General features: G+C 45.1%; 1 protein-coding gene across 1 annotated transcript; it reads right to left on the reverse strand.

Annotated features, from left to right (window-relative positions):
• Window positions 1-440: 440 nt before the first annotated feature.
• LOC120035115 (spermine oxidase-like) lies at window positions 441-27950 on the reverse strand. The gene is made up of 7 exons (XM_038981908.1): window positions 27846-27950; window positions 17917-18151; window positions 16659-16885; window positions 9125-9298; window positions 6853-7603; window positions 3728-3888; window positions 441-978 (listed from the first exon to the last, which is right to left on the reverse strand). The coding sequence occupies exons 2-7, from the start codon at window positions 18122-18124 to the stop codon at window positions 829-831; spliced, it is 1671 nt and encodes a 556-aa protein (XP_038837836.1). The 5' UTR covers window positions 18125-18151; window positions 27846-27950; the 3' UTR covers window positions 441-828.

Below are 27950 nucleotides of genomic sequence, written 5' to 3' on the forward strand. Positions count from 1 at the left end.
TCGCTGTACTTGTGCATGTGCCATTGGAACTTTAAACTATTATGAGACGCTCGATACATATGGTCACAGACCAGTCCTGTTGGAAGGAACTGAACCAATTTTGTTGCATTGCATCCCTCAGATCTAGTTCTGCTAATTGAGACAATATTTCTTTGCAACTGTACATACCTGATGTAGCACGCACAACACGTTGTTTCAGTTCACCCACAAGGAAAGAACAAACACACATGATAACACATCTGAGAGGTGGGGAGACTTGACTGAGGCTCCATTGCCATCTGCTACCTTGGCACAGTTACACAGTGTGCTTCAGTGTCCTCGTCTATGATTGGTTGAGATAAGGAACATAGTGTCAACGTCTGCCAATGTCGGTCCTCGACTGGCACAAGTTCAAATGGAATTACATTTACAATTAAACATGACCATTTCTCACATTAATATACAAGTTTATTAATTCTTGCCATTATTTTTTGTTTGTTTTTCAATAACATGACATTAAATACAGAAGGCACTTACAAAAAAACAGTTCAATTATAGACGTGTTATTATATAAACATGAACTTATCAATGACTTTTTTTTTTAAACGTACAGATTGATGAAGGACCAGAGATGACGGCACCCTTTGCCTTTTTACAGTACATCTCATATAAGTGGTAAAATCTACCGCGCAATACAGTAAAAACAGTATTCATCATAATCATCGTTATAATTGTTAATGCCCCTATTATGCTTTTACATGTATAACTTAATCTAAAAAACTTAAAATATAGAAAGCATAAAACAAGTTGTTTATTTTTTATCACTAGTCAGTGGTTCATTTGTCATTTTTACATGTTAGGCTTTATGGTTTCTTTGTGCAAGTCCTGGTACATCTCTGTAAGACGAGTGGCCTCTCTCTGTCCCGACAGCAATGCACCATGGGTAGTGGAATAGTATTTCCGGTGGGTGGCTTCCCCAGCGAATAACACCTGTAGAGGCTGAGAGGGTAAAGAGGAAAGGAAGGGTGAGGAGAGAGGTTGGAAAAAGGAGAGGATAGAGAAGAGATATGATATACAGAAGAATAGAATAGAGAAGGAGATAGGTGGATAGAGGAGAGGGCAGAGATATGATATACAAAAGAATAGAATAGAGAAGGAGATAGGTGGATAGAGGTGAGGGCAGAGATAGAGAAGAGAGGCGAGAGAAAAAAAGACAAGATCTAAACAAACCAGTGAATGTCGGCATGACCCAACATATGACATGTGTACTCTATTACTGCCTCCGAGCCATGGGCTGCATCCCAAATGGCCCTCTATACTCTACATAGCACACTACCTTTGACTAGAGCTCTATGGTCCCTGGGCAAAATTTGTGCACTATATAGGGAATAGTGAGCCATTTAGACACAGGCATGGGGAGCTATTTTAGGCTCTAGACAGAGTGTATCTGTCTATATGTAATAAGGCTGCGTGTGACGATCTGTCGCTCTTTTGACGGTAGGGGGATTTCTCAAAGGCCACACTGCTCATTTAGCAGTCTTTAAATGGCCACACACACACAGTAGACACGCGCACGCACACACAGAACCACACACACACACACACACTAAGATAAGGACACATGCATCAAGTTTCAGGGGCTACGCTGCTGGCCAAGACCCATGATTCATAATCGATCCAACACTGACTGCCATGTCCCTTACTGCCTTATTAGGTGACAGTGATGACACAGGCACTTTGACAACATGCTACGAGTTCCTCCGGTGGCTGTAAACAAGCATCACGCCTCCAAAGACCAATGAAAGTAAAGACATTCTCAATACACTGTCATTAACATGCAGTTCCACAAACAACACTTAGTCATTGGAGAATGCTTTTCACACTGTAACCCACCGTGGTTGACACATTGCTCCTTGTCACAGCACCTTGGCTAATCAGAGTCATGATCAGTAAGGAGAAAATGTTTGGAAACTGAGTGAAACGAGGAGGCACTACCTGAACTTGTCCAATAAAGTTTCCAAGCCATTGTACAATGTTTTAAAACGTCTTGCTACGGTGTGCCCTAATTAACACGGCTCAGCTGATATACACTACATCCAGTCTGGGTTCAAATACATGCATATTTAACTATGTGTTATTTAAAATACTTATTTTCAAATAATGTGGCCAAATTTTTAAGTATTTTCAAATAACTTCCTATGAAATATACAAAACCATTTTTAAAGAGCCCTAGGACCGAACAGACCTGGGTTAAAATGCATGGACTATTTAAAATTTAAAGAAACGTCCTCTCACTGTCAACTGCGTTTATTTTCAGCAAACTTAACATGTGTAAATATTTGTATGAACATAACAAGATTCAACAACTGAGACATAAACTGAACAAGTTCCACAGACATGTGACTAACAGAAATGGAATAATGTGTCCCTGAACAAACGGGGTGTCAAAATCAAAAGTTAGTCAGTATCTGGTGTGGCCACCAGCTGCATTAAGTACTGCAGTGCATCTCCTCCTCATAGACTGCACCAGATTTGCCAGTTCTTGCTGTGAGATGTTACCCCACTCTTCCACCAAGGCACCTGCAAGTTCCCGGACATTTCTGGGGGGAATGGCCCCAGCCCTCAGCTTCCGATCCAACAGGTGCCAGGCGTGCTCAATGGGATTGAGATCCGGGCTCTTCGCTGGCCATGGCAGAACACTGACATTCCTGTCTTGAAGGAAATCACGCACAGAACGAGCAGTATGGCTGGTGGCATTGTCCTGCTGGAGGGTCATGTCAGGATGAGCCTGAAGGAAGGGTACCACATGAGGGAGGAGGATGTCTTCCCTGTAACACACAGCGTTGAGATTGCTTGCAATGACAACAAGCTTGTGCGATGATGCTGTGACACATCGTCCCAGACCACGATGGACCCTCCACCTCCAAATCAATGTACAGGCCTCGGTGTAACGCTCATTCCTTCGACGATAAACGCAAATCTGACCATCACCCCTGGTGAGACAAAACCCTGACTCATCAGTGAAGAGCACTTTTTGCTAGTCCTGTCTGGTCCAGCGACGGTGGGTTTGTGCCCATAGGCGATGTTGTTGCCGGTGATGTCTGGTGAGGACCTGCCTTACAACAGGCCTACAAGCCCTCAGTCCAGCCTCTCTTAGCCTATTGCGGACAGTTTGAGCGCTGATGGAGGGATTGTGCGTTCCTGGTGTAACTCTGGCAGTTGTTGTGGCCATCCTGTACCTGTCCCGCAGGTGTGATGGTCGGATGTACCTATCCTGTGCAGGTGTTGTTACATGTGGTCTGCCACTGCGAGGACGATCAACTGTCCCATCTTTATTCTGGTGTCAGTAGAAAGGCTTCTTTAGTGTCCTAAGTTTTCATAACTGTGACCTTAATTGCCTACCGTCTGTAAGCTGTTGGTGTCAGAACGACCGTTCCACAAGTGCATGTTCATGAATTGTTTATGGGTCATTGAACAAGCATGGGAAACAGTGTTTAAACCCTCTACAATGAAGATCTGTGAAGTTATTCGGATTTTTACAAATTATCTTTGAAAGACAGGGTCCTGAAAACGGGACGTTTCTTTTTTTTGCCGAGTTTAGTATTTTCAAATACAAGCCAATACTTTCCAAGTGTACTTCCAAATGCATTCCAAAACACTTACTTTGAAATGTCTTGAGAAAGTAATTGAAATACCATAAATAGTATTTGAACCCAAGTCTGCATCCAGATCCAGATGTGGTTCTTACCGGAGCCTTGGTGCTCTTGGTGTAAGGCAGGGGCATGGCTAGCTTCTCCACGTCACCCCCACTGGAGCCCACCCGGGTGAAGGAGTAGGAGCCCCGGATGTAAGGGTTACTGCCCCACGACGAGCGCAGGATCCGCCTCGGCTTCGGAATGTTGGGGTTCCCTGAAGGAGAAGGAGGGAGAGAAAGGAACGGGTGAGGTGGATGGTGAGGACGGTCAGTCCAATATAAACCCTTTGGATGGACACGGAAACATCAACATCCACGCACACCAACACACTCTCCCTCACACAGTCATGCGCGCGCGCAAACACACACACACACAAACACAGGCACACCCTCTCTTACAACTCTTCCGCAGGTGGAAATAAGCCATTGAAAGCTTCCTAAGGTAATGGCGATGCATGGTGAGTGATCCTCAACCAATCTCCCATAGGTGATCCTCCAACACATCCAATCCAATCTCCTGTATCGGTACTATTAAGCTACGGTCCCTCTGAGGCCATACACACTCACACACTCTAGTCTGTCTGTGATGAATCTGCTTCGTAGGGGATTAAACCGCACTGACCTACATCAGGGGAGTGTGTCAGTCACTTCCTATGGAAGTAAACAATGTGAGGGCAGGAAGCGAGTATTGCTCAGAGCGGAAGGCAGGGTTTGGGGTTTATTGTGTCCGTTGGCTTGGCTGTATAGGGAGGAGTAACTGCAGCGAGGTGTGTATGTGTTTGTGTGTGTGTCCAGGAAAGCCTCTGACGTCATCATTAAGTGATGGTAACCGGGTCGGAGACATACGCTAAGCTTAGACGTGACTCTACTATGACCTATTTGTCAGCTAACTGGCTTGACCAGAGGATAACTTAGTCCTTGAAGGAGGACAACAGTCACTTACTGTCTGCCATAATACCGAGCTTTGTCCACCCATGAGATGGGACGCATCCCAAATGGCAACCTATTCCCTAGTGCATTACTTTTGAGCAAGGCCCATCAGACTCTGGTCAAAGGTAGTGGACTCTGTAGGGACTAGGGTGTCATTTGGGACGCAGGAATAGATGGGACAACGTCACAAAAGCAATATGCACGCTTTAATTGGGGCAGAAGTCCGTGAGTTGTTGCGATTCTAAATAGCCAAATGGCTAGCAACAATGACAATAAACTGCCATGTGGGGAATAGAAAGTGGCTGATTTCAGCTAGTTTTCTCTTGTTCTTGATACCATGTCTTGTATTCAGGTGTTTGACTGATTTCATGTCAATGCTAATATGGCCCAAATTCGCTAGCTAGCTAAACAACAACTGTAACGATGTTTTTGAGAGACAACACGTGCTCATTGTGCAAATGTATTTATGTTTTCAATAAACATTGGAGACTAAATATTGTTAACATGTTGTCAACATTCTATGCCAACCCTGTCTGTTTTGCCCCATAGTAGGGCACGCGTCGGTTTTGTCGCTAAACAACCAACCATTCTAATGTAACGACCCGGGGTTTATATGCACGGAAATCGACTCTGCCGCACGAGCATGCTTTTGCGGCACAGTCGATAGCGCGCCGGACCTCGGGCTAGAAGGTCGAGGGTTCAAGACCTGCTCCCTGCCTGTTTCATTACATTGGTGTCAGAAGTGATCGGACCTTGCATCCACGACAGTGCGTGTGCTTGGCCGATGAGCGCGTTCCTGTAAGACGTAGAGTCGCAAGCTAGCGCGAGGACGCGCTCTTTGAAAGGAGGGAGTAGTGTAACGACCCTGGGTTTATAAGCACGGATATCGACTCTGCCGCACGAGCCTGCTTTTGCGGCACAGTCGATAGCGCGCCGGACCTCGGGCTAGAAGGTCGAGGGTTCGAGACCTGCTCCTTGCTCTTTCATGACATTAATGTAATGGTGACCCTGTCAAAAGTATTTTATGTTCATTCCACAGACACACACACACCTTTATCTAAACTATTTAAACCAGGACAGCATTCTTATATCTCTTTTAACCTATTTCCTCTGTCAATATGAAACAGACTGAAGCTATACAGAGCCACAAGGCTCATCTCTATCAATAGTCATTATTTTCTTCCCGGTGTAGGGCATCCCAAGAACGACTGTGTGGGTCTTGTCTACACTATCATTTACAGTGTTTTCAAGGGAGCAGAACCTTAATAAGGCCTTAACGTAAGAGAGCAATGTTTCCCGTCTCATGTAGAGACCTGTCGAATCGAACAATTGATTTTCTGTCAGGTTTTCTTAAAAAAAAAAGGCTGAGGAGCCTCGACGAAAGTTACAGCCAATTTCAATTTGCTGCATCTCTTTTTGTCATCGTTACTCTTAATAGGGGGCTGTTCGTGGGTGAAAGAGAGAAATGAACAACTTGATAAAGTCGAGCAGCTATGGCATTGACTCACTCATCTCTTCTGTGAGAATATTGGGTCATTCATAAAGTGTGTCTGGGACGCAGACACACAGGCAACTCCTCTACCAACTTTTGTAGGGATCAGCATTTCTTCATCCAATCCTTATTCCACCTATAACGAGCACAGTGACTAAAAATGACCCTGGACCAGTTGTTACGGGATGTACAAGTGTTCAACACCTTCACTCAGACATCTATCTGACTGATTCAGCATCAGCCCCCCAAACCCCCTTCTGGGAAAGGCCATACCTCAAGGCTCGGAATGATGTCACATGATGATGTCATTTCCTGTATCTAATGTATACCTAGAGGCCCACTAGGGCTGAATACGTGGAATTACTCTTCAGTGCGTCACCGTGACTCACTGGGAGCACAGTAGTGATGCACCCATTCAGCCCTCAAGGTTACAGTGTGCTCGTAACAGTGTGTGTGATGGGTGTAACAGTATTCCTGCCCTATACTGATGAGTTGAAGCACAGAGCTTGATTCATACTCAGGCCATCATCAGCATTCCCTCACTATCTCAGCGAGTTATTTAGGTCAGTGGTCCTCACTCCATCAAGAACATATGATTTGATTAATCAACTAAGAACTTGAGTAGCTGAAATCTAGTGTTAGTGCAAAAGCTGCGGTTCGATTCAGAAAACTCTGATTGTTACTGCATATCACACACACAATGTCAACTGACCTATGTCAATGTCAGAATGACAAACACACAGACATGCACACTGACCTGTGAAGCGTCGCAGCAGCTTGGTGCAGGTCTCGGCCACCGTCTCGTCGTCGCAGCGCTCCATGAGCAGTGCCTCCTGGCCACAGATCCAGCCGCTCAGCATGTGGCCGTAGCGCTCGGGCGGGTACAGCACGTCAAACGAGCAGATCTTACGGTACCACAGCTCCTCGGGGTAGACCGGCTGCTCCAGCTGCGCCTCGTCCTCCCACACAAACTGGATGCTGTTGCACTCGGGGCTCCAGAAGGGATCGGCGAACTCCAGGAAAATCTTGTCAGTGGTGCTGATGCCGAGCTTCTCGACGGCGAAGACTTTGTCCTCGGGCAGCGAGGGTGAGAAGAGCGCCTCATGGCGGTTCTTGAGGACGCCGAGAGAGGCGGTTACGATCACGTGGTCGGCGGGGAGCGACTCGAGGTCCTCGCACTCTACGCTGATGGGGTACGCGTGACCCGGATTGGGGTTGGGCTCACCATGGCAACGTCGGTCGTCGTTATGGTCGCCGTCGTCGTGCCGATTGTTGTTGTCGCCATGGGCGATCTCCTCCTGTTGCTGGGCGGAGTAGTTCCAGTGGACGCAGCGGACGGGTTTCCCCAGGCGCATCATGCGGGACGGAATGTCCTGCGCCAAGAGGTCCACGATCTTCATGAAGCCTCCCGGGATGACGTGGTGGGCCCCGGGGATCTCCGTCCACTCGCCGAACTCACTCAGCGAGACCTCGTCCATGCTGGGGGACGAGCTCTCACAACTCTCCACCTTGGGAACCACACACATACAAACAAACAAAGTCAGTTTGACTCAAGATCAAATTGAGCTCCTTTATCAGCTGCTCTCACAACTCTCCGCCTCTTTCCATCAATCAATCAACTCAATCAGAGAATCAGTCAAATGTATTTGAGCTCTTTTTAATATCCCAGCCTAGAAGCCCAGAGAGCAAGCAGCAGAACAGTTGAAAAACTCCTTGGATGGAAGAAACCTAAAGAGGAAGCAGACACTGGCTTTACCGTATAGAAACACAGACAAATAAGTCTGTTCAATTCTGGTCAAATGTATCTACTTTGTTTCAAGTAGATTTTCTTTCTGTTACTCTGATTGGCTAAAACTCCGTATTGAATTGAGGCCAAATGAACCTCTATCAAAGTGCTACTTAGTCCAAGTTGAATGACCTATTTATTGGCCATTACGCCTTATTAAACTTTCGTTGGGATATCGTTTTATGGCTCAAGTCTATGAACCCAATCGTTTGTTTACCTAACTGGAGTGACATTAAGGATGTCATCTGTAGCCTCAACAATAGAGCCTAACGTTTCCCTGAGGAAAAGTTTTAATCGTACCCTTGGCTGCCACTAAAGGAAACTTTTGACATCAGGGGATACATCCTAAGTGTTACATTATTCCCTAGATAGTGCATAGGGTTTTGGTCAATGGTAGTGCACTACATTGGTAATATGGTGCCATTTGGAATGTAGCCCAAATGTGCCGGCGGACCAAGAAATTATTTTAATAAATATACAAACATAATAAGGCTTGCAATAGCTACATTTCCTGAGGTAAATTGTTGGATGCCCTGCTGTACCACAGTTGGCTCAAGGTGTAATAAAAAGGGCGTCCATTTTGTTGTCCTCTGTCTTTCTATTTCATTAGCAAACTGACCTTTAAGTGATCAACACTAACTTGAATCCAATGAGTCATTGGGTATAATTACAAGGAGCAAGGATCACCGATGGAGCAATAACATTAACAAGTAAATTAAGCTAATTAAGCTATTGCTAACATGAACAAGATAATGTAGCTATAGCTAACAGCAATGCCAACATTAGCATTTGGCGATGTAAGTCAGAGTTTTACACTTGATTTCCTGATCTGCTTGTTCAGTTGAGTCATAAAACATGCCGTAAACTCTTGTATTGTGTGAAACTAAACATAGCAGGAGCATCACGTGCTACTTCAGTCATTTATCAGCGTATAAAGAACTGTTTAGAATCAGAACAGCGAGAGAGGCCATAGAGGTGCACCAATTCTCTCCAGCGATGAGTGATTCAGAATACAGCACTGTAGAAAGAAAGTCATGCCTTCCGTGGCGATTTTTACAACTGTTTTTCTTGCAACACAGAGCAAACTTACATACCGAGAAGGAAACCATTATTTGCTCTAGCTTATTGGATTTGCATGTTTGTCTAGGCTTATCACTGCATTCCAACCATATAAAATAGAGCTCTAGCATCTTGTATAGTCTCTTAGAAGGACCCCCCACCCTCCACAAACACACACACACACCTTGAGGTACTGCTGGAGCATGGACAGCTTGAGTCTCTTGGTGCTCTCCGAGTCGTCGGGGTCCAGCATGATCTTCTTGCGCACCACGTCCCTCGTGAACACTCCAACACTGTTCTGGCTTTCAGCACACACAGGCTTCCCACTCTGGAAAAACTCCTGAGTCAGCTCGTACACCTAGGGAGGAGAGGGGGGAGGAGAGGAGAGGGGTAGAGGGGAGAGAAATGTGAGTTTGACGGCCATGGTATAAGCAGTAATGAATGTGCAGAGGGTCTACATCCCAAATGGCACCCTATTCCCTTTATAGGGCACTACTTTTGACCGTGGCAAATAGGGCTCTGGTCGAAAGGGTTTGTTGCCAGGTTTTGTCTGGGTGCCAGTCTGTTTTCATTCTGGTTCTACACTGGACAACCCAGAGTTTCATAGACAGGCAGTATTTTGCTACTACCTTAACCAACAGCCAAGTAATCCAAAATAGCGTAGAGTGTTCCTGCTACTGTGGCTATAACGGAGTCTGAACATTCAGAATCTACTGGGGTGCTTCTAAAACTTTAAAGGGGCAATCTGTAAGGTGATCGCTTTGTTTGAATGCCAAATTTGCCCTTGAAAGGGTGCAGCCAGGAGAGAATTTATAACATCATTTAACACCTTGGCATGACTACATGGGAGGGTGGAACTTAGAACATTATTCAACAACGGATCGTTTTTAATTTTTCAACACTTTCTTCCGAGGTCCGTGACTTCTACAGTACAGGATATATAGCAACATGCATGACAGAACTCTTTATCCAAAGCACACACCTCTTTTAGAAGGAACTGCCCACTCATTGCACAATAGGGGGAGCATCATTGTGTAGGAGAGGTCACATAGTGAAGGGGGTAGCACTATATCAATTGGTATTTACTAGGAAATTATGTTGTTTTAATGAATACTTTCTGGTACTTAGTTCCAACAATTCAACACAATTGGCAATGACCTGGTACCAATTGGTGCCCGTTCCCGTTTTAAAAACAAACAAGTCATTCATAGATTATTACTGTGCACCATTTCACATGTAATTTCTCAGTAAATACCTGGGATGACGCCAAATGGCAGCCTATTCCATATTTAGTGCACTACTTTTGACCCATAGGGCTCTGGTCAAAAGTAATGCAGTATAGGCAATATGGTGCCCTTTGGGATGCAGCCCTAGCCGTTTCTGTGCCGTAAAATAAAGTGCAACCGTGAAGGTGTCTTATTTAAATAAGTTAAACAGTGAGCTGAAAAAAAAGAGGCAGGAGGGAACTGGAGCTGAGCCGTCAATCAGTGACGAGACTGGTGATCGCCCGGGGGCCATTCCTAGGGAGTGCCGGGTTACAACAGGTAGACACCACTGGCACTGGGAAATAAGATCTATGCTAAGCTACCGCAAAGTAGCCAAAAGGCGTCCGCCTATTCAATAGTCTGTGGGTTTTCTGCCCAAGTATGAGGGTGATGGGGGTAGGCTACCACAGAATATCTTTGGTTGACACAGCACCAAACCTAAAAAATTGTGTTTTTCAAGGACGCTATTCAAGGACCCAAAGTCACGGTTGATACAGTATTGTCACGGATCCCCCCCGGTACTGCTGCTCATTCCGTTCACCAGCTCCGGAGGGCCTTCTAGGCATCACCGAACTGGATCATTACCACCAACCCCGGACTGTCTTGTCTCATTAAGCACACCTGGTTCCCATTCCCCCTGATTAGTATGTGTATATATGTGCCCTCTGTTCCCCATTGTCCTTGTCAATCATTGTCCTAGGTCCGTTGGTCTTGTGAGTACCTATGCTCGGTTTTATTTCTGTTTTTGTATTATTATTTAGAGGTTTACACGTCGCTCTTTTGTTTTGGGTAGAGAATTTAAAAACCCTATTACTTATTCCTGCGCATGTCTCCCATCCTTATGCAACGTGATAAGTATAAATACATGTGTCATGTAGGGGTGTGAACGTTTAAACGTTAAAAGTTTAAATAAAATTGGGATATTTAACTTTAACTATGAAACAGAAAGCATGTGTTGGAACGTGGTAACAGCTTATTTTTATAACAACAACCAAACAAAAATTTAGCAGACACTCTTATCCAGTAGCAATTAGGGTTAAGTTTCATGCGCGAGGGCACAGATAGATTTTTCACCTCTGATTCGAACCAGCAACCTCTCAGTTACTGGCCCAACCTCTTAACCGCTAGGCTCCCTGCCGCCCTTTACACTTAGATAGTGGCTATCTAGAACCTAAAAAGGGTTTTTCACCTGTCCCCATAGGATAACCCTTTGAAGAACCCTTTTTGGTTCCAGGTAGAACCGTTTCCACAGAGGAAAAGGGTTGCCCGTAGAACTAAAAGGGTGCTCTTATGGGGACAGCTGAAGAACTGTTTTGGAACCTTTTTTTCTAAGAGTGTAGCCTAAACATCCTTATAAGCGCCAAGTGTGCTTGATAAATGGTGAAAATCAGCACAAAAGCAATTAATGGCATTATAATGAATAAGCGCCGATATGACAATAGTAAAAAATAGTCAATTATTGTCAGGTCTTGCTTACATGGTGTGTGTCTTAACGCAATTGCATCAGTTGGAGCATGTCCATGTCACTTAAACAACGAAAGCTGGTGAGCGCGTTACTGATGTTGTTTTTTGCTTGAGGGCCTGCTCTCTCAGTGATTACATTTTGTGCTGATAATTGTCCCGTAGCATTATCACCGGCTTGTTCTACCCAAACGGTGCAGTCCCTTCCTCTCTCCTGTCTCACCGTTTCATCTGGTGGTGGCTCGGGCACCTGCTCAGTGCGCACCGTTCAAGCTTTGTGCTTAGGCAACTCAGACAGTGGGAAGAAATGAATCATGTCATCTCTGATGATTATTCTTCTGATTCTGAGCCTCAGCCTGAACATACTGTACACCGCCGAGGCCTAAGCACAAAAAAGCTAGAACGGTGAGCACTGAGCAGGTGTCCGAGCAACCACCAAATGAAACGGTGTGGATATATAGAAACAAAGTGGCGCCAACAGAGAGGGCTGCCTCGCTTCTAGTCCTTAAGAAACTTCGCAGTATTTTGCTTTTTTATGTATTATTTCTTACATTGTTTGCCCAGAAAATCTTAAGTGTTATTACATACAGCCGGGAAGAACAATTACATATCAGAGGAGCGTCAACTTACCAGCACTTCGACCAGGAATATGACTTTCCCGAAGTGAATCCTTTGTCCGAACTACCCAAGGCATTTTGACCTAATTCCAGAGGCTGACCCAAAACAATGCCGCCAGAGAAGAGGTAGACGGAGCGGTCTTCTGGTCATACTACGAAGGCGCGCAGAACATCCACCGCATCTGAGTATATTACTCACTAATGTCCAGTCTCTAGATAACAAGGTAGATGAAATTAGGGCAAGGGTTGCTATCCAGAGAGACATCAGGGATTGTACCATACTCTCTCGTGATATGCTGTCGGAGTCGATACAGCCACCTGGATTCTTTGTATGTCGCGCCGACAGGAATAAACATATCTCAGGGAAGATGGGCGAGGTTGTATGTTTCATGATTAACGACTCATGGTGTAATTTTTCTACTTTTTATTTAACTAGGTAAGTCAGTTAAGAACAAATTCTTATTGACAAAGACGGCCTACCCCGGCCAAACGCGGACGACGCTGGGCCAATTGTGCGCCGCCCTATGGGACTCACAATCACAGCCGGATGTGACTCAGCCTGGAATCAAACCAGGGACTGTAGTGATGCTTCTTGCACTGAGATGCAGTGCCTTAGACTGCTGCGCCACTCGGGAGCCCCCTAAACATACAGGAATTCAAGTCCTTTTGTTCACCTGACCTAGAATTCCTCAATCAAATGCCGACCATATTATCTCCCAAGAGAATTCTCCTCGGTTATTGTCACAGCCGTGTATATCCCCCCACAAGCCGATATTACGACGGCCATCAAGGAACTTCTCTGGACTTTATGCAAACTGGAAACCATATATCCTGAGGCTGCATTTATTGTAGCTGGGGATTGTAACAAAGCAAATTTGAGAACAAGGCTACCTAAATTATATCAGCATATTGACTGTAGTACGCGTGCTGGCAAAACTCTGGATCACTGCTACTCTAACTTCCGCAATGCATACAAGGCCCTCCCCTGCCCTCCTTTTGGCAAATCTGACCAGGACTCCATTTTGCTCCTCCCTTCCTATAGACAGAAACTCAAACAGGATGTACCCGTGTTAAGAACTATTCAACGCTGGTCTGATCAATCAGAATCCACGCTTCAAGATTGTTTTGATCACGTGGGCTGGGACATGTTCCAGGTAGCCTTAAAGAATAATATTGACGTATACGCTGATTCAGAGAGTGGGTTTATAAGGAAGTGCATAGGAGCATCCCTAGCCGCGTCCTCAGAGCATGCGCAGACCAGCTGGCTGCTGTGTTTACAGACATATTCAATCTCTCCCTATCCCAGTCTGCTGTCTCCACATGCTTCAAGATGGCCACCATTGTTCCTGTACCAAAGAAAGCAAAGGTAACTGAACTAAATGACTACCGTCCCGTAGCACTCACTTCCGCCATCATGAAGTGCTTTGACAGGCTAGTCAAGGATCATATCACCTCCACCTTACCTGTCACCCTAGACCCACTTCAATTTGTTTACCGCCCCAATAGGTCCACAGACAATGCAATTGCCATAACACTGCCCTATCCCATCTGGACAAGAGGAATACCTATGTAAGAATGCTGTTCATTGACTATAGCTCAGCATTCAACACCATAGTACCCTCCAAGCTCATGATTAAGCTTGAGGCCCTGGATCTCAACCCCACCCTGTGCAATTGGGTCCTGGACTTTCTGACAGGCCGTCAACCTCAGGAGGCTAAATAATTTTTGTCACCTAAAACGCTCACAAACCTTTACAGATGCACAATTGAGAGCATCCTGCCGCCTGGTACGGCAACTGCACCGCCCACAACCGCAAGGCTCTCCAGAGGGTGGTGCGGTCTGCACAACGCATCACCGGGGGCAAACTACCTGCCCTCCAGGACACCTACAGCACCCAATGTTACAGGAAGGACAAAAAGATAATCAAGGACAACAACCACCCGAGCCACTGCCTGTTCCCCCCGCCACCATCCAGAAGGCGAGGTCAGTACAGGTGCATCAAAACTGGGACAGAATCTGTTTTTCAGTCTTTCGATCTCAAGGCCATCAGACTGTTAAACAGCCATCACTAACACAGAGAGGCTGCTGCCTACATACAGACTTGAAATCATTGGCTACTTTAATAAATGGATCTCGTCACTTTAATAATGCCACTTTAATAATGTTTACATATCTTGCATTACTCATCTCATCTCGTATTTTATACCATATATTGCATCTTGCCTATGCCGCTCTGTCATTGCTCATCCATATATGTATTCCTTTACTTACAGTAGATTTGTGTGTATTAGGTAGTTGTTGTGGAATTTGTTAGATTACATGTTAGATATTGCTGCACTGTCGGAACTAGAAGTGCAAGCATTTCGCTACACTCGCAATAACATCTGCTAACCATGTGTATGTGACCAATACAATTTGATTTGATTTGATATAGACTTAAATAGGAAAAGGCAAGGACGGAGGGGGTCATGACTTTAAAAATGTCAGAGTATTATATATATTTATTTTATTCATGAGCAGTTCAAATAACTGTTTTAGCTGTCCCAGAGTGAAGTTCACATTCTTATCCCATGGACTCAGAATGTTTATGTTTACCATTGCTGCACCAAGTTACATTGTAGCCACAAAGGTCATGTGATAATATGACATGATATTCGATTCCATAACCTTATCATCTTGTCTTACCTCCCTGGTGGAATGTTTTGCATACAAAGACCAGGCGTGTGTTCATTAGGCACCAAACGGAAGAAAACAGACTGAAACAGGGAGGGACTACCTGAAAAGTGCATTTTTTTAAATTCCTTTGCAAAACTTGAAAACCTTACCTTAATGAACCCGACCCAGGACGCAGCACACCTTTGTTGACAATATAAAATAGCCTCCGGTTGAGATGGGATCCTCAAGAAACACATTTTCAAAGACTAATAAATGTAAAGCTATTTATTGTCCATTGCCTCACAATCATGAAACACTAAATCTAAACCAACAGGATGTCTATGTACCTCACATCCTGATGTGAAACGAAACAAGTCAGCCTTGTTATGCTAATCCTACAGCTTAGTTAATTATGCTGATTTCCAGGCAGAGGCACGGTGGGGATTAGCGCAGTTGTAATGATACATGGTGGGGATAACCATTTCCTGCTGCTGTAAGGATGCACGTTGGCGGTTAGCCTAATGCATAGCGATGCTCTGCTGTGTTGATGCTGCTGCTACACTGCAAAGTGATTGGCATCTTGGAAATGGATCATACAAGGGATATACAGCATAGAGGTGTGCAGACTGACACACAAGCAATCAGGATAAAAGCATTGATCACACTGTACGTTGCAGCTCCCTAGTTATTACCAAAGATGGTTTTAGTATGAAGATATGTAGAAACTGCTTCCAGTAGAAATCGCTTGTAGGCGATGTCATGGAGACGTTGGCTAGCTAAGCTCATGCGCAGAAACACGTTATCGGGTATAGCGGTTGTCTCACGCCGAACTGTGCACTCCTTAGACATGAAGTCGTTTGTGACGGAAACGAAAACGTGTCATTTTGTCACATTCCCCATGTTGGAGTAATAACAAGTTCAGTTACCTATTTGCTCGAGTCTAAGACGTGCTTATAGATCCAGAAAATCAATAACTAAAAGGAAGAATTTTTCACTTCTCTCATTAACTGCTCAAACCCCAAACCCTGGTCTGCCGAGCGCGTCGCAAGCGTTCTCGGGAAGCCTCGCAATGTTGCGCCTCTGGGTTTAGAAACTCTGCGTTATTACCGTGTATCATCCCTGTTCGTACAGTGTGTTCTCAAAGGAATGGGCGCTGCTGTGGAGAACGCTGTGTTAAGGTGGATAATAGAGAAAGTGCTTCTGTATTCAAGTGCCTTGAAATAGTTCCAGTTCCATAAGCGTTCCGAACAACCGAAGTCACCACGAGCTCGATTACACCTCTTTCTGGCCCACCCAATGAGAATCCTTTTAAAAAACTGACTGGTACGTGTTCTCTATTGGTGCTTGCAACACTTATGGAACGGAACTATTGCGAGAATTACTCCGGAACACAGACAAAGGGAAGTGTGTAGAAAGCGCCCCCCCTTTCCTCTGCACTGTGTCTAATTACACAGATCTGAATGGTAGTGGGGGGGGGGGGGGGGGCAATGTTGTGTGAGTAACACAACGCTCTGAGGTAGCTGAACAGGGAATGACACGCTTCACTGGACCATGGTGAGTTTCCCTGCACACCTGTATTATACACACCTTTGCATACGAGCCACTGTATACGTAAAGTATCTACATTCAGTCACGGGTGGCTCCCTTCATGTGCACACATCAGTGGTAATCTGGACACACACACACACCTCACACCTCCCACACACCGCTCTACCCTCACCTCATTGTAGAGGTCACTGAACTCCTCGACCAGGTCCTTGGGGATCCTGGTACCGCTGTTGGTCTGGTAGTGGGCCACGCCGTTCTTGGTGTACAGGCTGATGCGGCCCACGCTGCGCTCGCCGTCCGTGGTGTGCTCCAGCAGCCCATTGTCCTCTGCCAGGTGGTACACCGGGTTCCCGTTAGCGCCATGGATCCAGGTGGCTCCGAGCTCCAAAGTCGTTTGTCCTGGAATAGATAGAGGAGAATAAGATGAAGAAGAATGTAGTCCTCTCTTTAGCTCAGTTGGCAGAGCATGGCGTTTGCAATGCTAGGATAGTGGGTTCGATTCCTGGGACCATACATACAAAAGTAAGCTTTGGATAAAATAATCTGCTAAATGGCATATAAATATATAATAGACTTAGTCTCTGTCCCAATATGAAGCAATGTTTTGGCATAGTAAGTAGTGGAGATATTGGGACAGGCCTAGGCTCTGGTGCAATATATAGGGAAAGAACTTGATTGTGTCGGTTCATTTGGGAATAAGTTGAATGGAATTTGAATTTAATTAAATAAAACAGAGAAATGAGAACAGGAAGTTGTTTTAATTGAATGGAAGTGAAAGGAACTGCAATTAGAGGGAGTCAATTCAATGAATGTGACTGCAGTCTACAGGACATTTTGAGGAGGCCACATACTCGAGAGATACTTGTTATTGAAACGACTTCGTAGAGAATGAGGAACAGGGATAAATATGTACTTTTTAAAATATTGAATTAAAGCCATGTGTGGCAATGGGAGTAATCTTCTAACTTGTTCAGCTCAAAAGGGGATTTCGCAGGACTAACCACACATTCATCCGAGAGATAGAGACAAATTCCCCAATCACATTTCACATTCTGAATTGGGAAAGCTTAATTGGGCTTTGCAAAGCACACATTCTGATCCAGTGTTATTTTGGAAAGGCTTTTAGCATTAGCACTGATAGCGTAGCCCCATAGAGAATAGACGGGGGCACTTTTTGACAGCTAGATGTGAGTGCGGGGGGGGGAACAACCTGATGATTACACACTCACACAGACATGTCGAATGTCTCGGTAAGTGAGGTTTGGACCTTTCAGCTTACAGAAAATGTAAAGTATTTAAGAAACAAAAACACCCCATTGAGTCATAACCCATGAAATGCCAAGGTCTGGTTTAGCATAATTTCCAACGTGTTGTTTCCTCACTCACTCTTTGTGTGTTTGTACAGTAAGGTTCACAACATCATTTCTTACCGTGCTGAATGCTTTGAACTCTCCCTCCGACGCGGTCTGACGCCTCTAGGACTGTGACATCCGTGAAGCCGCTTTCCAGGAGGCTCTTGGTAGCTGCGAGACCGGCCAAGCCCGCGCCGATCACTACTATTCGAGGCTGTCGACGAGTGCGTAGGTCTCTACTAAGGGGGTCATCAGTGCTGTCTGAAGATATTTCACAACTTTGCATGCCGTCCAAGCTCCTCTTCTAGGGGGTCTGAGGGGGAAGCAGAAACAGAGAAGCCATTAGTTAAAAACAAGGAGAGCCTTGGGTGGTCTAAAGCGCTGACTTTGGAACCCATACCGCTGCCAGCACGGGTTCGAATCGGACTCCTTGCTCTCTCATTCTTCCTCACTGTCCTGTCCAATAAACATGAATGGAATGGGACCGCACACAAAAAAATGAAAATAAGCAAGTCAGTTTCCCTCAGGCAAGATGAGGACAGAAAGTATCTTTTCACACGGGGGAAAATAGCATCGTTGGGTATCAGTGTGTACTCAATTGAGTGTTTTCAGTTCAAAGTAAAGGCCTCCGGACAAAGGAATGTACACAAACCCTCTTTCAGATCAAATACCCGTTACGACATCAATCCATTCCGGAAATAGAATTTCATCACGCTTTCCTAAGTATGCATGCTTTCCTAAGTATGCATACTTTGAGTGTGAAAGGGGAACAGGTTCATCGCGTTATTAAAACAGTTTTTGCTATTTTGTGACCTAGTGTGGCCTAGCTGTCTAAGCCACTGTCTCTGGAAAACACACATATCCTAGACCTTTCTATCTACCCTAGACCTTAAAACACCTTACTGTTACATGGCTAACAAGTAGCTGTGCTGTGTAGTGGGGGCTTATTATATTTACGCAATAAGGCCCGAGGAGGTGTAGTATATGGCCAATATACCATGGCTAAGGTCTGTTCTTATGCACGACGCAATGTGCCTGTATATTAGCCATATACCACAAACCCCCGAGGTGCCTTATTGCTATTATAAACTGGTTACCAACGTAATTAGAGCAGTAAAAAATAAATGTTTTGCCATACCCGTGGTATACAGTCTTGAACCACTCAGTTTATCATAACGTACAGACAACTGTGTCTGAGGAAACAAATGCAAAAGGGAGCATATTTAAAGCGCATCTCGCTGATCCCATTATACTAATCTAATAGTCTCAAAACAAAACGCTAAGCAACACCAAATGAACGAGGCCCATTCGGATCCTTAATTGACTGTTTTGGTGGCGACAGGGCATTGCAGGGTTGAAATGTCGAGGTGGAACGAAACACGTTTTTCCTCACAGACTTCCTTCCACCTCTCTCATTGATGTAGTGTGTCTATACGCAAGTGAGCTGAAGTGCTGTACCCCCAGCACCTTGCCAAATGGAAAATACGCACATTTGACACAAAGCAGGCAGCGGAAGAAAGGACACAGGAGAAGAAGAGAGAAAGAAAGAGGGGAAGGGGGAGGTGGTAAGAGTCGGATGGAAAGGAAAAAGATGAAGAGGGGATGGAAGGATCAGGGAGGAAAATGCATTTATGAAGCAGACTAAACAGAGTAGTAACATGGTCCATTTTCCCCATCTTTCAATTGTTGCATCCCTGAGAGCACCCCCCCCCCCCCCCCCCCCCCCCCCACCCAGAGGTGAGACCATATGCTACCTCCAGTTCCTACATGTGACGCTCTCCACTCCCCTCTCCCCCACAAAACCTCCCTGCTCTGTCACCATGGCAACGCTGCCGCACATGGAAATGCTGCGGTACCACGGTACCATACTGAGAAACGTCTCGCACTCACACAAGAAAAAGGCGGTTTCTCCGGAATCAGGGTCAAGTGGTCAAACCGGTTCAGTGAGTCCGTGAGTCCGGTTACCCGTCTATTTAGAACTGCAGCTCCGGAGCCAAAACAACAAACCAATTTGAGTACACTTACTACCACCCAGACCAAAATGTGGATTATAAACTGGGCGGTTTCAGCCTTGAATGCTGATTGGCTGAAAGCTGTGGTATATCAGACCGTATACAATGGGTATGACAAAACCTTTTTTTTTTATTGCTTTAATTACGTTGGTAACCAGTTTATCATAGCAATAAGGCACCTCGGGTGTTTGTGGTATATTGCCAATATACCACGGCTAAGGGCTGTAACTAGGCACTCCGCGTTGCCATAGTATAATGGCCATATACCACACACTCTCGGGCCTTATTGCTTAATCATATCACATGCGGTGTAGAGACTCTGGGAACTAACTGTCTCTTTACACTATGTGCCATGGGCAATGTGCCATGGGTAATGTGCCATGGGTAAGACGTCTCTTCGAAACCGGTTTCAAACTAGCCGTGTGTAATAAGGCTTGAATAGAGTACACAGTGGGTGTGTTTACACAGGCATTTTTTCACTAATTTGTCTTTTGACTAATCAGATCAGCTCTGAAAAAGATCTGATGTAAAAAGATCTGATGTGATTGGTCGAAAGACCAATTAGTGGAAAAAATATCAGAATTGGGCTGCCTGTGTAAACGCAGCCTAAATATCTCAGGAGAGTTAGACACCAACATTACAGGCACCAACTGCAGTGTGGATCATATTCAAAATGCTGTACAGACTATGGGAACTAATATAGTTCACAGTATGTCGCAGAAAGGTTAGATACATTTCAAGCTCAAGCAGCAGTGATTGCAACACTACAAGTACAGAACCTTCTTCCCAGCTGTGTTCACCTTTAACCTCACAGCTGTCTGCATCACAAGACTAAGAGTGTTGAGTAGTGGGAAATTATAATAGTAGCGGGCTGAGAAGGAAGCAAAACATGTCAGGACAAGTCCTAGCTGGCTAGACCATTCAATGATTCTGTGTGCGTCCCAAATGGCACCATATTACCTATATAGTGCACTACGTAGGGAATAGGGTTCCATTTGGGATGTATCCTCTTTCTGCATCTGTTTTGTAGCACTTTACAAAGGTCAAAAGTAGTGTAATATATAGGGAATAGGTTGTCATTTGGGATGTGTTCTCTGTCTGCATCGATTTCTTCACATTCATTGTCTGTGATGCCTTAACTGGAATATTCACACGATCCTGAAAAGTGCTGATCATATCTCAATTAACTCTATCAACAAAGTTGTGGTATTTGTCACAGATGACAAACGTTTAATACTAAAAAAAACAATGCTGTGAAATGACTTATTATTTCATAATGGATTCTCATTTGGCATAGCAATGACGTATATAGGCCATGTTTAGGAACAGAGGAATAGTCTTGTGGCCTTGAGGCATGGAACGAATAGCCAACCGAGCAGCAAGGGGGGGGGGGGGGGGGTGGGGGGGAACCTCATCAGCAAGAATTGAGTGGCTACACACACATACTGTAATATCCCTCTGTTTGAGCAGGCTAAACTAGCTAGCTGCGTTAGCTAGCTAAGTAAGTGAATCTCTCCCTCCCTCATTTTGGAATAAATGTATTTGTTCAAAACTATTGTCTTTCTCTCTCTTTGAGTCAACGACTCACCAAATTGTATGCACTGTAGTGCTAGCTAGCTGTAGCTGATGCTTTCAGAAAATAGATTCATTCTCTGATCCTTTGATTGGGTGGAAAACATGTCAGTTCATGCTGCAAGAGCTCTGATAGGTTGGAAGATGTCTTCCGGAAGTTGTCATAATTACCGTGTAAGTCTATTTACATTTACATTTTAGTCATTTAGCAGACGCTCTTATCCAGAGCGACTTACAGTAGAGTGCATACATTTTATTACATTTTACATACTGAGACAAGGATATCCCTACCGGCCAAACCCTCCCTAACCCGGACGACGCTATGCCAATTGTGCGTCGCCCCACGGACCTCCCGGTTGCGGCCGGCTGCGACAGAGCCTGGGCGTGAACCCAGAGACTCTGGTGGCGCAGCTAGCACTGCGATGCAGTGTCCTAGACCACTGCGCCACCCGGGAGGTGGAGGGGGTGGGGGAGGGGGTGAGAACCATGAGCCTCCTATGTTTTGAAGTCAATGTACCCAGAGGAGGCCCGAAGCTAGCTGTCCTCCGGCTACAACACGGTGCTACCCTACAGAGTGCTGTTGAGGCTACTGTAGACCTTCATTGCAAAACACTGTTTTAATAAATGATTTGGTGACGTGTATATACACTGCTCAAAAAAATAAAGGGAACACTTAAACAACACAATGTAACTCCAAGTCAATCACACTTCTGTGAAATCAAACTGTCCACTTAGGAAGCAACACTGATTGACAATAAATTTCACATGCTGTTGTGCAAATGGAATAGACAACAGGTGGAAATTATAGGCAATTAGCAAGACACCCCCAATAAAGGAGTGGTTCTGCAGGTGGTGACCACAGACCACTTCTCAGTTCCTATGCTTCCTGGCTGATGTTTTGGTCACTTTTGAATGCTGGCGGTGCTTTCACTCTAGTGGTAGCATGAGACGGAGTCTTCAACCCACACAAGTGGCTCAGGTAGTGCAGCTCATCCAGGATGGCACATCAATGCGAGCTGTGGCAAGAAGGTTTGCTGTGTCTGTCAACGTAGTGTCCAGAGCATGGAGGCGCTACCAGGAGACAGGCCAGTACATCAGGAGACGTGGAGGAGGCCGTAGGAGGGCAACAACCCAGCAGCAGGATCGCTACCTCCGCCTTTGTGCAAGGAGGAGCACTGCCAGAGCCCTGCAAAATGACCTCCAGCAGGCCACAAATGTGCATGTGTCTGCTCAAACGGTCAGAAACAGACTCCATGAGGGTGGTATGAGGGCCCGACGTCCACAGGTGGGGGTTGTGCTTACAGCCCAACACCGTGCAGGACGTTTGGCATTTGCCAGAGAACACCAAGATTGGCAAATTCGCCACTGGCGCCCTGTGCTCTTCACAGATGAAAGCAGGTTCACACTGAGCACATGTGACAGACGTGACAGAGTCTGGAGACGCCGTGGAGAACGTTCTGCTGCCTGCAACATCCTCCAGCATGACCGGTTTGGCGGTGGGTCAGTCATGGTGTGGGGTGGCATTTCTTTGGGGGGCCGCACAGCCCTCCATGTGCTCGCCAGAGGTAACCTGACTGCCATTAGGTACCGAGATGAGATCCTCAGACCCCTTGTGAGACCATATGCTGGTGCGGTTGGCCCTGGGTTCCTCCTAATGCAAGACAATGCTAGACCTCATGTGGCTGAAGTGTGTCAGCAGTTCCTGCAAGAGGAAGTAATTGATGCTATGGACTGGCCCGCCCATTCCCCAGACCTGAATTCAATTGAGCACATCTGGGACATCATGTCTCGCTCCATCCACCAACGCCACGTTGCACCACAGACTTTCCAGGAGTTGGCGGATGCTTTAGTCCAGGTCTGGGAGGAGATCCCTCAGGAGACCATCCACCACCTCATCAGGAGCATGCCCAGGCGTTGTAGGGAGGTCATACAGGCACGTGGAGGCCACACACACTACTGAGCCTCATTTTGACTTGTTTTAAGGACTTTACATCAAAGTTGGATCAGCCTGTAGTGTGGTTTTCCACTTTAATTTTGAGTGTGACTCCAAATCCAGACCTCCATGGGTTGATAAATTTGATTTCCATTGATAATTTTTGTGTGATTTTGTTGTCAGCACATTCAACTATGTAAAGAAAAAAGTATTTAATAAGAATATTTCATTCATTCAGATCTAGGATGTGTTATTTTAGTGTTCCCTTTATTTTTTTGAGCAGTGTATTTAGTTCAGTTTTATCTAAAAAGTATAACTTTTTAAATGTTTCACTGTTTTTATGAAATTCACTGAGGATGGTCCTCCCCTTCCTCCTCTGAGGAGCCTCCACTGGTACACACACAAATAATACTCCCGATAATGACGATCCTAATTATGACAACATTCATCCATTTCTTTGGGCTAATAGGCATCCCCGGGTCACCTCAGAACTGAAACGATGGTGGAGTTAAGAGTCGGCTGACTAAGTGCCTGCGGGCTGAGGAAACAATGAAAATGTATTTTTACTGCTCACGATTGTCTTTTTCAATCCTTCCTTCTGTCACATATTAATCTATTTGAAATGTTGACACACACCAACACTTATGCTTTTCTCATTTGTAGTGCAGCTTGTTTCATGGACAACAAAAAAAATACAAAAATAAGTTGTTTTAATGTAATTGAAATGAGAGGTAATGGGGGATGAAATGGACCTCTTGCTAAGTTCAGGCAGACACATGTAAAATAAGCCACGAGCACACCGTGGGCCTCTGTGAGGATACAGCGGGGTGTGATGTCTCAGTGACCTTATTGTAGGTCACAGAGACATTTCCCGTTGACCCGGGAGGAGGACCCACAGTGGAGCTCACCCAAGGAAGATAAGGTAAAGGCGTCCGCACGCTTCCCAGCCGAAACAGTTCAGAAGAGTTTGTGCATATATTATGACGACATTGTGACATTTTTCTTCGTTTTTGACACAGCATTTTGTCTAGAGGCCAGCCGGAGTTTGGAGCTGAAGTCTACGCCCCCGTTCGTCAGTGATCGGTCAACAGTAGGGATTCTTCAATAAAGTCTTTGTCGTCATTCAACGAGAGACGACTCATTTTCATGCACATCTTTTCATTGATAACTACGGCATCAAACATCTTAGTTAGATAAAAAAAAAAAAATTGGCCACTAAGACTATTCTGAGGAAGTGTATACTGGCTAAGACGCCTCAAAATTAACAAACACTACTATTTCTGCTTTTTTCTCATTTTTTCAAATAACCAACTCATCATCATGCTTTGATTACTTGATACAGCTGTGTAGTCCTAGGGCAAAAACCAAAATGTCCACCCAGGAAAGGGTCCTGGGTTAGGCTGTCATTTGGCCATCAAAATGGTGAGATACCGACAGTCTTAAAATAATGACAAGGTGTGGATATCTTTTTTGTTATTAGTGTTAAGGCAGAGTCCTCAATCGGTGTTAGGGCCGCTTCTCATCAAGTGAGAGGAAATACAAGGAAAAAGATTAAGCAAACAACATTTCCCTTTGTTCCTTCCCCATACCCACAACACAAGGTGACACGTCTAAACAAGCAAAGTACCCATACTCATCCTTAAGACTACAGGCACTCTACAGAGGCATAGCGGTTCAGAGGTCGCTGGTTCAAAACCCTGAGGCGGAAAGGTGGAAAAATCTGCAGTTCTGCCCTTGAGCAAGGCAGTTAACCCCCAACAACAACTGCTCCCTTGAGTGCCGTGGACATTGATTAAGCCAGCCCCCCCGCACCTCTGATTCAGAGAGGTGGGCTTAAATACGGAAGACACATTTCAGTTGAATGCATTCCGTGTGCAACCGACTAGGTATCCCCTTTCCCAGAGGCTAGAAGGGCCTGTGACTATGTAATAAATGGGACACAGAGAGTCCCAAATTGCGCACTACTTAGGGCCCTGGTCAAAAGTAGTGCACTGTATTGGGAATAGGGTGCCATTTGGGACCAACTGTTAGTGAGCCCTGGATTCCATCAGTGATTCTGAAGAAAGATTACAATCAGAAAGGAAGGCAATGACAGAAAAGCCTGCTCGTGATATATGCTTCTCCAAAGCTGTATTCCTGCATCCACATTTACTTGGGAAGCAATTTGTGATCCGTATGCAAGCACTACCATAAATCACTGTGTAAAAATGGCATAACACGCAAACGCAGCCTTACTTTCTGAATCACAGGAGAGCAAAAAGATATTGAACGTCCCAGAACAGTGTATTTACAGTGTTGCATATACAGTAAAGCAGCCTACTGTAGTTCTATTACAGTAATACTATGATTTTACTACAAAACAGCTGTATGATTTGCAGAGAGAGGATCACAGAATGGGGTTGCTGTTTCCCAGGTCACATACACTCACTGTCACACACACACACACGTGTGCATGTACACACCCACACACACCTCTCTCTCTCTCCTTGGACCTAGACATAGAGCCGCTGTGATTCTATTATCCTTGGCTGGTGAACGCACTCGCCACATGTCACCACTCCTCTCTCACCCGTCATGCCGCAGCATGCAGATTAAGGGGGGCTGGACCCGGGGTGGGGAACTCTACAACGTGTGACCTAGAAAATGAGCAACCTAGCCTACATTTGACTGACGTCGCTCGAGTTCTCTTTCCAGGGGCAGGCCAGGGCATAAAAGGGACTGTAAGGTTAAAAAATAAGTCTGCCCGTCAATTGTTGAGTTGTAAGGCCACCACAACACCCTTTTCCTTCCCAAATACCAGCCTTCCTAAAACACACACACACCATTCCTCCATCCATCTCCTCCTCATCTGCACTTCAGTCCACTCCACAGCTGCTTTCATGCCATATCCGACAACCCTGGAACATCTCTGGTCTGGATCAAACCCCTAGTGTGCACTACAGTGCTTGCTAGCGTGGCAACATGACATCTCACTTCCTCAAAACCGCAGACATCAAAAAGGACAAGAGCACTCTAGCCTTAGGGGCCCGGGCCCCGTGCCAGACAGGCCCCAGAAATTCCACACCTCTCTCCCAGCTCCAGTGTTCCAGAGCTGGGATGCTAGGGCTTGGGGACGGCCTCTGGCTGGCAGTGCTAGAACTGATGCTTGGGTGTCATCCATTCTGGAGCCGTATAAACAGGAGTGTGGTGCTCCTAGGACTAGAGTGGCAATGCCAAAGGTAAGCAGCAGTTAAACGGGTACCGCCCGCCAGGGGAACAGGTTGGAATGCGCTCCTTCACAGCAGTATTCATTAGTGTACACCATACCAAAACACTTTGCAACCGAAAACTAAAATGAGTGTTTCTTATTGGACAAATTCAGATTAGTCCCCTCCCTATTTCAGTCTGTTTTCTTACATGTGGTGCCTAGTGAAGACCCAGGTTGCAATAAACTCATTCACAAGCAAAAAGGGCAGGGACAGAAAGGGAGATTATCAAGTCAGGTGGTGCACAATGGACAGTAGTGCCTTTTGAAAAGGTTGAAAACAAAGAGCGGTAATTCTGAATGGTGAAGATATGTGGATACCCCCTGACAGCATTGAGTCCAGACAGATCATATTATTTACCTTACGTAATGATAATACTTCACTTGATTTCTAGAACAAGGGTATTACACCTTCAGGCAATGTGCATATGCTGGTAATTATTCATGCATAAACTAGTGGAATTTCGCAAGAACAGATGTAGTTATTTTTTTCCATCTATTTTCTTATTCATTGGGTTACAGATAAGGGGCTGGGATTTAATCGAATTACAATAACATTGTAAAACAAGTCAATTGAAATAAATTATATTCCATTCCATTAATATTCTATTCAATTCATAAAAAATTAAGAGGGATAAATAATACAGGCAAGATAGAGACGGAAAGAGAGAGCAAATGTAATTGAAATGATCTCAAGTTCATTTTGCTGACCACAGAGAAAGTAGCCTTGAGTTCCAGACAGGCTATGCACGGCTATGTGTATCTCATCCTCTGCCACGTAATAGTCAAAGTGGCAACACAGACCACAGTTGGAAACAAAGAAGAACGACTAGTTCTTTTCCTGTGAGATATCCTGACTCACTGTAACCATTCAATGGGGAGAAATATCTAGTCAAAGCGGAATAGAAAATACAATAGAATACACATTTTACACAGAATGGAACTTAGGCTATAGCCATAATGTTTTGAAGATCTAAACGCATAATTTTACAAAGCGATGTGAATAATATAATTACGATCATTTGCGTTATATTTTATTGGCCTAATACAGCGGCACATAATTCAACATTTGGCATAAATACACTTGCCTACAACAAGTACACACCGTAGCCTACTGACATCTGCAGCTCGGCTGTTTACTTCTTTGCTGTCCACAATGTTGATGAATATTATAACCTGCGACAAATGGCGTTTTAGATGTTTTACCTTCTAGGAAACAAGCTTGATTTCAGGAGGCGCTCATTACCTGACTCCGTTAGTCTTCAGTTTTAAACGTGAGAATTCTCCTCTTTTCCTTTGTGTTTTCCTCGTACCCGGCTCCGCTTTGTATTTATATGTGCCTATAAACCAG

The sequence above is a fragment of the Salvelinus namaycush genome, chromosome 42 (genome assembly GCF_016432855.1).
Source record: "Salvelinus namaycush isolate Seneca chromosome 42, SaNama_1.0, whole genome shotgun sequence".
Taxonomy (NCBI): domain Eukaryota; kingdom Metazoa; phylum Chordata; class Actinopteri; order Salmoniformes; family Salmonidae; genus Salvelinus; species Salvelinus namaycush.